General features: G+C 38.4%; 1 protein-coding gene across 4 annotated transcripts in view; it reads right to left on the bottom strand.

Annotated features, from left to right (window-relative positions):
* The window catches only part of grhl2.L (grainyhead like transcription factor 2 L homeolog), a 48,856-nt gene that overhangs the window by 17,353 nt on the left and 15,684 nt on the right, over positions 1-15,819 (bottom strand). For 3 of the 4 annotated variants that reach the window (XM_018268178.2, XM_018268176.2, XM_041566572.1), the window contains 4 exons: positions 13,438-13,493; positions 11,744-11,900; positions 8,433-8,544; positions 4,620-4,714 (listed from right to left, as the gene is read on the bottom strand). In XM_018268178.2, coding sequence (XP_018123667.1) covers positions 4,620-4,714; positions 8,433-8,544; positions 11,744-11,900; positions 13,438-13,493 — 420 coding nt within the window. The remainder of the gene's footprint in view (positions 1-4,619; positions 4,715-8,432; positions 8,545-11,743; positions 11,901-13,437; positions 13,494-15,819) is intronic. The other variant, XM_018268177.2, reaches the window with a different exon arrangement.

The raw sequence follows: 15,819 nt of genomic DNA, 5'->3' as shown, positions 1-15,819 counted from the left end.
TGGTGTTACGGGTTACAGCAGCCCCCATGTTATTCACTGTAAGAATTTCAGTAAAGGCCTAATATCCTATGTTAGTAGGAACCTTACTCAATATCCTTTCCAATTGGTCTCCATCTTTAATGGCTTTTGAATTAGTTGCCTTCCTACTCTGTATCCTACCAGAATGCAGCTTCAAAGGGATGTTGATTTTTCAGTTAACTTGTAGCATGTTGTAGATATTCTGAGACAATTTGCACTGACCCCACAACCAAAAACATGCTATGTGAAGCTACATTTTATTTATACTTTTTATTATTTTTCTGCATAGGCCCTCTCCTATCCATCTTCCATACCTAGGACCCAGAAACCAGGTAGCTCTTGGGATAGATATAAAAGATCAATTGCAGTTTTTTGTAGAATACCATTTTCCACAAATTAATAAAAACAATTGATTTCAAGTCGGACAACCCCTTTAACCAAATGATTCTGAAAAGAAAGTCTGAAATCTCAACTTGGGTGGGACAAAAGTAAGAGAAGTATTAAAGGCTGTGCAAACATTAAATAGGATGATTAAAACACATTTGTGAGAATGGCACCAGCTTTCATTAGAAATACAATTAGACAGATCTAATAATAGCAGAACATAAATAAACGCTGCTCCTGATGGAAGGGAAAGTCGCCCCATTTACATAAATATACGCTCAAATGCTCAAGGTATGAGTAGAGTCTAACAGCCGTACCAGGGATTTCCATGATAGAAGAAAAATGTGACACTGTTTATTAAACAAATGCGGGTTGCAGGCTGTTAACTATACAACTTGTTCTTCCTTCATAAACATGTTGTAACATTCCAAGACTAGAGCAGAAGCACTTTCAGGTTCCCAACCACTGTTGACATAAACTATTAACAGCTTGGGGATTCCAAATCTGAGGGCCTACAGGTGAGTCTGAGCCGATCTACACAGCCTCCTTAGCACTGGAACTGATCAGCTGCTGAAGGCATCGGCTGTTGTCAGCCTGTGATTTTTTTCAAGCTGAAAGAAGCAGATCTGCTCAGTGCATCTACTTCATTGATTTGAATCCAGATACGTTTCTCTCAGCCTGCAAAAATACGCAGCCTGACAACAGCCAGAGCCTTCAGCCAACTATGAGCTCACAGGCTTGTGTTAGCGGCTGTTTAACCTGTGTATTTTTGCAGGCTGAGAGAAGCAGATCTGCTCAGTAAACCAGCTTCATGGTAAGTGTTCCATTGTGGTCGCACACAGGCTGAGGTCAACCCAAATACTGACCTCGGCTCCTCTGTGTGTGACCACACACTGGCTGATCTAATTGAAATCAATGGAGCAGAGCCACTGAGCAGATCTGCTTCTCTCAACCTGCATAAATATGCAGACTGACAACTGCCTGCGTGCCCATAGCCTAACACAATGGTGTCAATTCTTCGGCAGAAACATGTCTTTATTGATGCAGGTGCCTATATGTATAGACACAGTCTGAGAAATTAACTTTTAAAAAAATTAACTATAAACCTGGATGTGCTAATAAAATAAAAGGAATAATAATAATAGCCAATAATAATAATAGTATAATAATAATAATCAGCAGCACGATATATCACTTTAAAGCTAGACAAACCATCCAGTGTATGAAGGGTATCCCAGCTTGCCCACCAGGTACCCAGTGCAGCGAGACTCATTTATAAACACTGGGCTAATTCACACATGGGCAATAACCTATAGCAAACAACAGTGTTGTATTGGGGTGTCTTGGGACCAACATGGCTGCCACTTTAGGGACTCCCCACCCCCCAGTGTCGACCGCCTGCAAAAGTCAAATCCAACATCAACCCAATGGATTTGCCCGAACCCCAAACACACCAAAATCCAAATTCGCACATACAAATTTGGGAAATTATGAAACAAAAAGTCCAGCAGTCTAAATTCGTGTGATTTTAAAGATTCAGAGTGTGTGAGCTAGACACTTCAGACAAATCCTGCTATAAAAGACACCGATTCTGATGAATCCCGAATATCCCTAGAACCCACAGAAACATATAACTAATTAATGCGACAGCGAGTAAGGCCTCTCCAGTGTAAAATGATTCCAAATGGGGAAGGAGCTATTCGGAGGTTCCCAAATCACTTCTGCCGATTGATCATCTCTCCCTGACAAAGAGAAAGTATTTAGTGACACTGAGGGGCAGATTTATCAAGGGTCGAATTTCGAAGTTATGAGAGTTTTTTGAACTCCCATAACTTTGAAATTCAACTAAAAAAAGACCAAACAAAATTTAATTAAAAAAAGAAAAACGAAGTTTTTCCTGCTGTTGAATAGGCTGTATTAGATCGTTTGAATCGAAGTAAGATAGTATTCGATTTGAAGTATTTTAAAAAAATAACTTCAATTTCTCAAAGTCCACCAATTGACTCCGAATAGATTCTAGGAGGTCCCCCATAGGCTAAAACGGCAATTTGGCAGCATTTAGATGGTGAAAGGCAAAGTTTTAAAGAGACAGTACGACAAATTTTGATATTCAAATTTTTTTCAAATTTGAATCGAATTTTCCCTAGTCGAAGTACAAAAAAAAGCTTGAAATTCGATTATTTTTTTTACTTCGAATTTTCAATTCGACCCTTGATAAATCTGCCCCTGAATGTCATTAAAGTTGCAAGGTTTTTACATGCTTCTAATAAAATCTTATAACAGCAGTTATTTATGTAAATGGTAATGCACTATAGAAAGGAATCTGTCATTCAGCAGCTGAAAAAATTCACTTTTGGACAGTAATTATGATCAACACACCCCTCCCCAAAAACCTTGCAAACAAGAATAAGGTAGGTGCCGACTGTCACTTTATTTGAACGCGAGTCCATTTTATAGGCACTTAAGCATTTTGTAAGGCTATAAAACTCAGCAATACACTATCCCCTTTTTTTACAACAATACCAAAGTCTCCAGTAAGTGTTTACATACCTTTACAGGAACCTGTAACCTGCGCCCCACCCCATTAACTAGATGTGAACTCTGCAAACACACAACCTTTTGTATCAGAATGAATCCATGTCTCCAGTTTAATAACAGCAAACAAAATAATAGTGCAGGATCTTAGGGTAGGTTTTTTTACACATATTGTACAAATATCCCTGCTTGAGAACACATGAAGTCATAATTGAGTCACCATTTTCAAGAGTTATACCATTCACTGTAATGGAAAAAGGTTGCATCAAGTTGCAACCTGTGCAATCTCAATATGTGGAGAGGCAGTATGGCCTTCTAGAAATTCTTTTTTTATATATGGGCCAAAGATGGAAACAGCAGGGCCAGAGAGAGACACCAGAACCAGCTAGAGATCAAATGGGTGGCACTAAACCAAGAAATCAGCACTAACACTTTATATCATTATTGCTCTAACAGTGGTCCATCAGCGAAAGGCCTATGTTGAAAACAGTTTGGCCTCAGGCTCTTCCACAACTGTATATAACCCTAGAGATACAGCTTGGCATCCTGTAAATTCTTATATTTTATGTGGACTGCACCAGGTTAAGTAACCAACAGCCGCCAATCAGTAGGTAGCATTTGTTCATCACCTTTTGAAAATAAATATCTGATTGGATGTATGGGTTACTAGACCAGGTGCAAACTTTGTGACTTCTTATATTAGCCAATACTTCATCTCTGAAAAAAAACATGGTTTCTAACTTCTCAGGCTTTGAGTGGTCAAGATTCCTCCAATGACCTCTTACCATACATGCAACTAGACATACGTCAGGCAGACAAATACATTTATGGACTTTAGGGAAACTGATCCCAAGGAAGAAGTAATTATAATTAGGTTCTCCAAAACATCTTATTGATACTTAACCAACTGCTTGCAGGGTCAAAAACATGACATTCTGGTCATACAGAGTTCCTGGGAGCAGCTTTCCTTGTTGATTTCCCTAACCCCAACCTACTGGTTATGTGGTAAGAGAAGATGAGACAGCACCATTACTCCCGCCCCCAGGCAAGGGGTCTAGGGCACCACAGATCACAGATGTTGGTTCCAGAAACCTCAAACTAAAACACATCTCAACACTATCTAGATTAATGTTATAATTAGTCATAGATGAAGTGACATGAAAATACCAGGATCAGATTTCAGATCTCTGAGAGAGAAAGAGAAAGTGACAGCACCACAAAGTTGACAAAATGTACAAGGGGTTGTGCACCTGTGATTAGTAAACATTGAACATGTTTAGACAATAAAAAACACTGTGTAGCTTGGAAACAAGGTGGAGTTCTCTGCAACCAATCACCTGGGTGTTTATATCTTCAACCGGACTCTTGAAATGGACAGATATAGTAAACAGGACTAAGCAAATGTTTATCATGGAGGCATCCTACCTACTATGAAATATAAAAAAGGAGTGGTTTCAAATACCTGTAGAAAGCATCTTGGCATTAGATGTCATTTTTAATGACTGTATATTTATTAAATGTTTACTATTGTATCTTGTGTTTTCTGACTTGTCTGACATGTATACGGACGGAGATGACCATGCCAGCATTGATGTACAGATATATTATCACTCTGTCTTTAATTACTGCATTATTTGTCTATGTTTTTATGTGAACGTCCTCATTAAGACACAACTTGTTACCTTGGCTTCTTCATTGACATCCCATGTGAAAGACACCGCATTGTAAGCAATTTCTTCAATATTGCCTATGGTGTTGAAGCTTTCTTTGTAGTCAGCTGTAAAGGGATACAATAGCAATAAATAAATACAGTATACCATGTCAAATTAATTTTAGTCAATGGTATAGGTGTTTGAGAAATATAGCTTTATTATTTGCCCCAAAATGGATAGAATTTTGAAAAACCAAGGGTTTAACAGTACAGTCAGAGGTTTCACCAAAAATGGCAATGGATAAGCTTTTGAAATGTGTTAACTATGTAAACGTCTCTTGTACTGTTGTATCTAATCATCCTGAGGTATCTATATCTTTTGTATACTATGCATGGGAATGTTTTATGTTGCATATATAACAGACAAATGTGGTTCAATCACTGGAATTTAAAGACCCGCCATATATTGTTAATGACAACAGCTCACTGCTGCTCCTCTGCAAAGTGTTTATGGCAGTTTTACAGTGTTGTGTATACAATTTTAGGTCAGATAATCCCCGTGTTTTTGTATATATAATTCTTCCATTGTATGGCTCAGCTCTAGAGGTCAGAACTCTAGAAAATAAAGTTCTGGGGGTTAATTATCCTTAAAAGTAACAACTTCATACACCGTTACAGTCTGTCTCCATATTGTATCCAGATGACTTTGTATTTTGTGTGATCACTAATCTATTGTGGCTTCAAGGTAAATGAGTCTCCATATGGGCATTTAGATGACTCACTGGGCTATAGCCAAAGGCGTAACTACAGAGGAAGCAGACCCAGAGGCTGCAGGGGGGCCCAAGAGGTATAGGGGCCCAAAAGGCCCTAATTCAGATACAACTACAATAAATAATGGTAAAACGGGTCAACCTCTAGAAATTTTGGCGGCCTGAAAAGTAATTTGCTGTGGAGCCCAGTAATCTAGTTACACCACATCCCTGCACTCAGTCAGTAAAATGCCTGCAGTAAGAGAAGAGGGGTCCTAAGTATTCAATGATTGGTTGACTGGATGCTGTGAGGTGTTTTTAAATGGGAAACTATCGCAAAAATGAAAATTTAAGATTAGCTTCAGCATACTGAAATAATAAACTGTCTATATACAATCAATTAAAAAGTCTGTACCGTTTCTGAAATAATCAAGTTTATCTTCACTATTCTTCTCGCAGCATCTGTTTCTCTTCATTCTGTCTTCATGCAGCAGTTGGGTGTCAGATAAATGATCCAATATATCTTATAGGAGGCTCATTTTGCCTAGAAGATGTATTAGAGCTCAATCTATTAAAATCACCAGACATCATGTCTCTCTACATGCAGGATTTGTGCAAAAGGCAGTGATTTTGTTTGTACTGGAAGCAGTTATTTGAGTGAGCTCTAATTCATCTGCTAGGAAAGGAAGCCCCCCTATAAGATATATTGGATCATTCATCTGACACCCAACTCCTGCATGAAGACAGAATGAAGAGAAACAGATGCTGAGAGAGGAATAGTGAAGATAAACTTGATTATTTCAGAAACAATGCAGAATTTTGAATTGATTGTATTTAGAAAGTTGCTTATTTCAGTAGGAGGAAGCTTATATTAAATTTTCATTTTCATGATAGTTCCCCTATAACAGCTAAAAAGCCTTAGGTTGGACTTCCCTGAGAACACATTTAAGAATCTGTTACGTGATACAGGGATCAGATATTTAAGTTTCTCCATATGTAAAGCATATGTAAGTCTGTGATTTGATTTGACTTAAAAACAATGTTTTTTCTCCTTCTTTGTCATACATTTGATTATTTATTTTATTTGAATATTTTTCATTTCACGTTTTTGTTCATTTTGAACTAGCACACTCATTAGTTCCCTGTAACATGTTTCTGAGACTGCAGGATTGTAGTAGTCGTGTTATTTTCTTTTTGCATTGTGAAAAACCCAATAAAATATCTGAACACCTAGGGGCAGATTTATGAAGGGTCGGATTGAAAATTTGAATTTTAAAATTCGAATTTCAAGTTTATTTTAGTGTTATTAATTAGGGAATAGTCCAAATTCGATTTGAGTTTAAAACTTTTAGAAACTCCCATAAACTCAAATTCGACCCTTAATAAATCTGCCCCTAAGAATCTGTTATATAGTAGAATAATATGTTCTTTTTTTTTTTACTGTTGCCGATAACATTTTCAGGCCCAGAGGGTCACTTTCAGGTGTGAAGTGCTCTAAACGTAATTAAGAGCTTTCTGGACAATGAGTTTCTGGATAATGGATTCCATACCTGTATTACATTGGGGCAACTATTCTACAAAATCTTAATTTAAGATACAGGTCAGACATATGATGCACTTGTTTATAATTCTGTACATGCAGTAAGCACTATTAACAACTCTAGTAGAGATACCCTTAGAGCAGTGCTGTTTTTATGTAGTAGGTCAGTCATCCAATGTGCAATAAATACTAGGCCAGATTATAATGAAAGGGTTCTGCAAACCCATAAAATCCATGGTAGTATCGTAAATATAGCTCAATCAACCAGGTGTTCACTCGTTTCAAGCTGTTTTATGTGATGAATGTGTATAGAAATTGCCATCATTTTATGGACAATCAGGGTTTAAACCTACCCACGCCATGTCATATAATAAAAGTATAATTAAAAGAATATCGAGTTAAGGTTATGCTCAATCAATCTGTGAACTATCCAGTAAATATACAGTTCAGACTCATAATATTGGAAACTGGCCGTTTACAACATACATTTATACGTAGAATTCCACATAATGTTTTACTACTGCTCCACGTTAACTTCGTACGATCGGAGCTTTGCGTCCATGGCCAGCTTAAAGCCGCTGGCCATAGATACAAAGATCCGATCGTATGAATCCTTGATTTCGGGCCGTGTATGAAGTGTCCCGACATCTGTCGTGCCATGCCAATAGCTCGTTCAGTCGATCGGACAGGTTAGAAAGTTTCTACAGGCTGAACAGGGATACAGCAGACTCCCACCTGACCCCTAGTTAAAGGGATACTGTCATGGGAAAAAACATTTTTTTCAAAATGAATCAGTTAATAGAGCTGCTCCAGTAGAATGCTGCACTCAAATCCATTTCTCAAAAGAGCAAACAGATTTTTTTATATTCAATTTTGAAATCTGACATGGGGCTAGACATTTTGTCAATTTCCCAGCTGCCCCAAGTCATGTGACTTGTACTCTGATAAACTTCAATCACTCTTTACTGCTGTACTGCAAGTTGGAGTGATATCATCCCCTCCCTTTTCCCCCCCAGTAGCCAAACAAAAGAACAATGGGAAGGTAACCAGATAGCAGCTTCCTAACACAAGATAACAGCTGCCTGGTAGATCTAAGAACAACACTCAATAGTAAAAACCCATGTCCCACTGAGACACATTCAGTAACATTGAGAAGGAAAAACAGCAGCCTGCCAGAAAACATTTCTCTCCTAAAGTGCAGGCACAAGTCACATGACCAGGGGCAGCTGGGAAATTGACAAAATGTCTAGCCCCATGTCAGATTTCAAAATTGAATATAAAAAAAATCTCTTTTGAGAAATGGATTTCAGTGCAGAATTCTGCTGGAGCAGCACTATTAACCGATGCGTTTTGAAAAAAATTTTTTTCCCCATGACAGTATCCCTTTAAGTTAACCTCATTTATTTTACACATAAAGAAATAGTCTGTTTATGCACCGAACACTTCCATTTACTAACGATCCTATACTAGAATATACTGTAAGCTGCAGAAAGCAGGTCCCTCTTACACTCATCTGTATTTGATGCCCAGCAACAGTCATCAGTCCAAAACTTACCAATGTCCAGAACCCGCTGCTTTGCTGTGTGCTGTCGCGAGTGCCAGTATTTCCAGTATTTTAACTGTTCGTCACGGTTTTTATCCTCACTGAATACAACCATAATTACACTCTGCAGTTAAAAATAAAATATATATATTAAATACATACATGTGTGTGTATGAAATGAATATGGTTTGTGCACTAATAAATTAGGCAGTTATGATAATGTGCTGCCATGTTTTTTTTGTTCAAGCTTCCTCGACATTAGGCCAAAACATTGCATTTGTGTGACGTGCAGGCATTGTAAGTAGCCGGTAAAAATAATGTTATTAATAGGGTAAATGCATAAAAATATAGCAAAGCCAGATTTTCTTTCAAGAAAAGGTGGCAACCCTAATTGTTAGAGCTAAACTTGCTGCAAAAGATATTGGCCATTACAGGAGAAATGGGGGGTAATGAGAAATCCAGGGAAGGATAAAATTGTGAACTCCCAGTCGTTATCCTAGATTTTAGCATTTTATGCCCACAGATGAGGTCTCATCTACTCTGGAAAGTCAGTGGCCTCCCCTCGCCTCTCTAACGGACTCTTTCATGTTCGTACAATAGTTCAGCTAAGCTCTTATCCTACATCTCTGTTGCAGTTGGTGGATCCTTATTCCCCCATTGCTTTCTCACTTGCTCTAAAATCACCTGCTTCCATAATACTCAACTTGTGGTGTTCTCAACTAATTACATTGACCCCCACCCCAGCCTTTCACATAGAAATCTGCCAAAAATCTGATGTTGGTTCTTACTCTAGCTATCCTAGTCTGCCATCTGCCCTTCTCATATGCCGCTGTCCCTGCCATTTAGCTGGGAAACTTCTGCCACAAAACAAGCTTCCTCTTTTACTTCTGGTCTTCCTGTTTTAGATACAATAGACAATAGTAAAAAAAAAAAAAAAAAAAAAACGTGTGCCCAAGAAGTAATGTGGAATATTTAGGTCAAACAAATATTGCATGTACAGTTCAAATTTTCAACCTATAAAATAGGTTATAAGAATAAGTCTCTTATTTTAATGTAGACTGAACTGCCAATACAACAGAATCAATGTCATTCTCTGTTGGATTATGATGTGGCCTTGTGTTGACCCTTCATGACATTTATTTGGCTGATTAATAGCACAAGTCACGAGGGCCAGCTTTTACAAAACACACCACCCCACCCTGTATATAGTCATATAGATATAGGCCACTGGAGATATGGCTGGAGAATACTCTCCTCAATAGAGCATAGCTCAGACACTTCACTAGCTAAACCTGCTGAAGGTCAAGGAATTTTGTGTAGCTCAGTTCCACCTTGCCTTCTCTGGAAATGCTAGCTGCTCTAATAAATCTAATCCCCCATTTTTAGAAACTGTAAAGTAATATTTATATCGTTTGATAAAATACAAATACTATGTGCAAACTGTGCTATAATATCCATCAGTATCTTTCAGGCAATGGTTTCTGTTTACACCATTTCGAAGCAACAGAAACACTGCTTAATCCCAATGTTGCCAAAGGAAGGCCACCGTTTCTCTACATTTTAGGCTCGAAAAAAATGCCAACAAACCTCCCTGAGACACAAGCAGACTATTGTCTATGAAGATTCTCATTTATCCAGTTCATGGTATACAGTATCCAGCAGAATTAAATCAAAGGCAATTGGACATTTAGAGTTTTTCTTGAAAATCTTTCATCACTCATCAGAGTGGCTTCTTCAGTTCAACAGAAGTGGCAGGGAATTCCCCGGCATTTAAACCCTTGAGTGTAGTAAAGTCACGGACATTGAAACTTTAAAATGTCCAGTTGCCTTTGATTTAATTCTACTAGATATTGTAAGCAGACTATTTTTTTGGACTAGGGCTACATTTACAATCTTCTGATGCCCCAAAATTTGTGCTATTGTGATGTGCAACATATATTTTACTGTACAATAATTCCCTGTGCTTGCTCCCACTCGTCTTCCCATCAGTTTTTTCCACCAGCAGCACCCCACCCGTCTCTCCTAAATTCCGAGCCTCCAACCATTCCTGTGTATGCCTGTACTAACCTGCCACTGCACTGGCACCAAACAGTTTTATGAGAAGAATCTACAGCCACTCCTATCTAAAAAGCACATTTCCTTGAATTCCTTACTGCTATGACCCAACATTCCTCTGTAGGCCATTACTTTGAGAAAAAAGAAAAAGAGTCATATTACACTGGTATATATGTTCTGCTCATACTTCAGAAGAAATCATATATATATAAATTCACAAAGTACCTGCACTCCTTCCTTATTAACCAGAGGTGGGTGCTTGGTCAGTCAGAGTATACAATGTTCAAAATGGACCAGCACACCAAATTCTCAATCAAAAAAGGTTTATTTCAACATCACTCACGTGTCCAACGTTTCGGCCCACATTAGGGCCTTTATCAAGGATCCAACAACAAACATAGCTCACACTCAACCCTTTGCAATGTTCATTATTGTCAAAATCTGTGGCAACCCTTGTTTCAAAATTTTGTCAAAGTTTTAGTATGAAAAGACATTGGGAATTCCCAAGTAACAACAATAAGAGATAATGGCACCCTACTGTATATGGACGGACTTCTTCCAATTAATTTAAATTAGGGATGCAATCCAGGATTCGGTTCGGGATTCGGCCAGGATTCGGCCTGGCCGAACCGAATCCTAATTTGCATATGCAAATTAGGGGTGGGGAGGGAAATCGCTTGACTTTTTGTCACAAAACAAGTTAATAAAAAATGTTTTCCCCCTCCCACCCCTAATTTGCATATGCAAATTAGGATTCGGATTCGGCCGAATCTTTCGCAAAGGATTCGGGGGTTGGGCCGAATCCAAAATAGTGTATTCGGTGCATCCCTAATTTAAATTGCATGTGTACGGTCTGTGACAACATGGGTTCCATCATGTATGGAATATTATTATTATGCTTAATGTTAAAATACTAAACGTTGACTTTTATATTCCAGAACAATCCTTATCTGCCAATACATGTCCAATTCAAAGGAAAAGGCAGAAGCTGCAGCTAGGGAAGGGTATTCTGATCACTAATTCTCCTAGTAAAGTGTGAAAGCCAAACTGTGCTGTGAGCCCAAGCCCTAAAGATATCCGACCTCTTGCACTTAAGCGGAAATTGAACTCCTGAATTCTTTGAGAGATGAAAGGTGTTGGAGGACACTGGAATGTGTAGGTCAGCAGTAAATACATTGCTGCAAGTTTGGAAAGCTTGCTTTACTACAAAAAATGAGTACCTTTAAGTAATGTTGAGAAAAAAAGCTTTGAGTAATTATATTGCATACCCTGACTTTGCTGATGGGATGTCGGAAACACTTGTTGGCTCCAGTTTCACTCAGAGTGACGGCATAAAATTGTCCTTTGTTTAAATAGGTCATAGGCCCCTCTCCTTGTTTCTGGCGTAGAGACTTTGTGGCTTCTAGTGTATACTGAAAGGTGCTGCTGTAGGCAATTCAATAGACAATATAAACATATTAATCATTTACGGACTGTATGCCAGGCATATCTTGTAAACTTTACAGAGTAACTAAGACAATAATATGCATTGATATTCTGTGAGATATGGCCCTTGAACCCGAATGCAATCTAATTGATCCGACAAACAGATAATGATTGGGAAGATCATACGTTTTCATCAACACAGGGGTTCTTTAAAATTGAAATAATTGACCACCAGAAATAAATTCCTAATTTGAATTCATAAGGTTCCTCGCTTACTTTCTATTCTCACAAATACAGGGTCAGATTCAATCGGATGAGAAAAACTTTCCCCATGGTTTAGAATGTGGAAACCCCAGTGAAGTAAAATCTAAAGGAAATTTTTAAACTGAATTGGGAGATATGTTTTTTCATGGATAATTGATAAGATGTGGACGCCATGCACATTTGGTCCAAGAAGAGTGCCACTTTGTGGGGCCAACAGCAAAATATTTTAGGGCAATTATCCATTTTGGAGACATATATTGAAATAATACATCATTCAAGGCCTCCCTAGGTGCTCTTCGGAAGTTGCTTGGACTGGTACACCTAGGGGGTTATTTACTAAGCTCTGAATACCCGAAATTCCCCGAAATCCGAAAAATGTGTTATTTTTTTTTGTTATAATAGGCTTTTAAAAAAATCACGAATTTTTTGGAATTTATTAAACCCTGAGGGCTAAAAAAGCCAAAATATAAAAACACGGCATCTCAAACCTGTCGAGGTTGCATAAAAGTCAATGGGAACAGTCCCAACGATTTTTGTTGTGTCGGGGGTGTCGGGCAATTTCACTATGTTTTCCGAACTTTCGGATGAAAACTCCAAAAAATTCTGCGTTTTCGGGGAAAATTCACGAAAAAATCTTGAAAATCAGAGCTTTTCCCGCAAAGGTAATTTTAGAGAAAATGTAATAGACAAGTTTTAAAAACCCGGGCAGCTTAGATCAGAGTTTGTAGCAGCCGATATTGAGATAAATTTGGACCTTGATAAATAACCCCCCTATTGTAACATAGTAAGTGGGATTGAAAAAAAAACACAGGTCCATCAAGTTCAACCTTTTAATCTATATATAACCTGCCTAACTGCAAGTTGATCCTGAGTAAGGCAAAAAACCCATCTGAAGTCTCTCCAATTTGCCTCAAAGGGGAAAAAAATCCTTCCTGACTCCAAAATGGCAATCGGACCAGTCCCTGGACCGACTTGTACTATGAGCTATCTCCCATAACCCTGTATTCCCTCACTTGCTAAACACCATCCAACCCCTTCTTAAAGCTATCTAATGTATCCATCAGTACCAGAGATTCAGGGAGAGAGAGTTCCACATCTTCACAGCTCTCACTGTAAAAAAAACCCTTCCGAATATTTAGTTGAAACGGGACCCCCTTTCTGCTTGTGACACATCTGAAAACTATAAATGTAATGTAAACATTTCTGATCTGATATGAAAAAAAAGTCTCAACAGTTTTCTACACCCCATTTCAGAGCAGAGATCCAAGCCTACCTTGCAGTTTGTTCGTACAGAAATTCCTCTGTTCCTACTGAAGGAGTGCGGTATTTCTGAAAAGACAGAAAAATATTACATACAGCTGTTATACAGGTTTACCGTATGCAAAAGGCACATGGCAGCATACAGAAATATGGTGGGTGCGTATTACACACAAACGTTTACCAGTGTTGAGTTGCCTTTAACCCAGTACCAAATATAGTCACAGGAGTCACTCAGTGAAAGATTATTGGACATATTTAGCAACATAGTTCACATTTGTTTTTACTTAAAGGGCACCTATCACAGCCAAAATCAAACACATATTTAACAATCTGACCAGTACAACATAAACACGTTTAATCAAACTACATATATAGTTTTTTGGGGAAAAAAAACTGCAGGTTTTAAAAAATCCCTTACTTTGTCAAATGGGTTCTTTCACTGAGGGAGGCCATACTGAGACTATAACAGAGACTATAATATGCAAATTTCAGGAGCATGCTCAGATTGTAACACTGCTTTGAGTATTCTACCCAGAATGCCTTGTGTTAGTAAACTCCTCCACTAGAAGTATCAGGAGATTTCCCTATCTTGTCCCCTGCTGGTGATGTGAAGGGCACACAGTAACTTCCAGCAGGTGGCAGCACTACTGTACAGCAGCTAACACACAGGTTTGGCTGATTTGAAAATAGCTACAGTTGGCTGGGAAGATATAGGTAGGAGGAGCCAGTGAAATCCAAGATGGCTGCCTCAGCTAGAACTGCAGGGGAGATAGGGGAGATCTTGCAGACGGAACAGTGAGCTGATGATTTACATTATAAAAACAATTCTAACTGTTTTAAAAATCCGATTTCTTGAACTTTCACACAGTGTATTTACTTAGGAAATGATTTTAGTTATGATTGGTGCCCTTTAAAGTTGACACCTATCTCATAAAAAATGTGCTGGGTGCCAATGGTTTTAACAGGGAAGAGAGGGGAAAAATATAGGAAAGCCAGTATTTTTATTTAGAAAAGGTACAAACCTCACCTTTACTGCACCATGTCATAGTATCCAAGCAGCTAACTGTGCATTCTGTCACGGGAAAACATTTTTTTTCAAAATGCATCCATTAATAATGCTGCTCCAGCAGACTTCTGCACTGAAATCCGTTTTTTCAAAAGATTTATTTTATATTTAATTTTGAAATCTCACATAGGGTTTAACATGTTAGTTTACCAGGTGCCATCAATCATGTGACTTGTGCTCTGATAAACTTCAGTCACTCTTTACTACACTGCAAGTTGGTAGCAGCCCATCAACAGAACAATGGGAATGTAGCAAAATGCTCCCTGGTATATATGAGAATAGTAAAAATCAATAGTAAAAATCCCACTGTGACTCCTTCACTTAACATTGAGTAGAAACAATAGCTTATCTGAAAGCAGTTCCATTGTGAAGTGCTGGCTCTTTCTGAAAGAATATGACCAGGCACGATAGCCTGAGATGCCTGTCTACACACTAAAAAAAATATATATCTAGTGTAGTTAGACTAGTGTTTTTTGAGTTCTCTTTGTTTGCTAATTTCTTGGTTTAAGCTCTGCTTTGATATCTAACACTATCTAGGGCAACAAACATGTTTTCACAACAATGCCCTTCATTCAGGGCTTGTAGGAATATTAAATTCGCTTTGTTTTCAAATCTTATCCTAGCTCACAGAGAAGTTTCTTGAGAATGTGCTCAATGCTATCCATAATGAAGATGGAAGTGTACTTCCAACTGTTGTTTGATAAGCTTTAGAAAACTGAAGCTATAGTGACAATTTATCAATTTAAGCTTCTCTACAGATTTGCATAAAGGGTATAATAATAGCTAAATGTGTTTTCATGTTATCTCTCTTATGTGACGGTATTATTGCCTTAGCTTGCAGTTTCAGGCCTATGGTGGTTGGCATGGGACTTACAACAGTCACGATGTCTTTCCATGTCTGGTACCACTTCCCAGAATGGGAAACCCTCTGCCAATACCAGACTCTGGCACAGCCCTGACCAATTACTTCCCAACCTATATAGATACACGACATGGAATAGCCTATGTCAGGGATCCCCAACCTTTTTTACCCATGAGCCACATTCAAATGTAAAAAGAGTTGGGGAGCAACACAAGCATGAAGTCCCTTGGGGTGCCAAATAATGACTGTGAATGGCTATTTGGTAGCCCCTATGTGAACTTGGCACTATACTTAGTCTTTAAGCAATTAAAACTTGCCTCCAAGCCTGGAATTCAAAAATAATCACCTGCTTTGAGGCTACTGGGAGCAACATCCAAGGGGTTGGAGAGCAACATGTTGCTCACGAGCTACTGGTTGGGGATCACTGCCCTATGTCCTTAAAGTTCCAGTTTTTTAGAGGTGTCAGC

The sequence above is a fragment of the Xenopus laevis genome, chromosome 6L (genome assembly GCF_017654675.1).
Source record: "Xenopus laevis strain J_2021 chromosome 6L, Xenopus_laevis_v10.1, whole genome shotgun sequence".
Lineage (NCBI taxonomy): Eukaryota > Metazoa > Chordata > Amphibia > Anura > Pipidae > Xenopus > Xenopus laevis.
The sequence above is the reverse complement of the archived record's forward strand: the minus strand, read 5'-3'. Positions and strand labels throughout refer to the sequence as shown.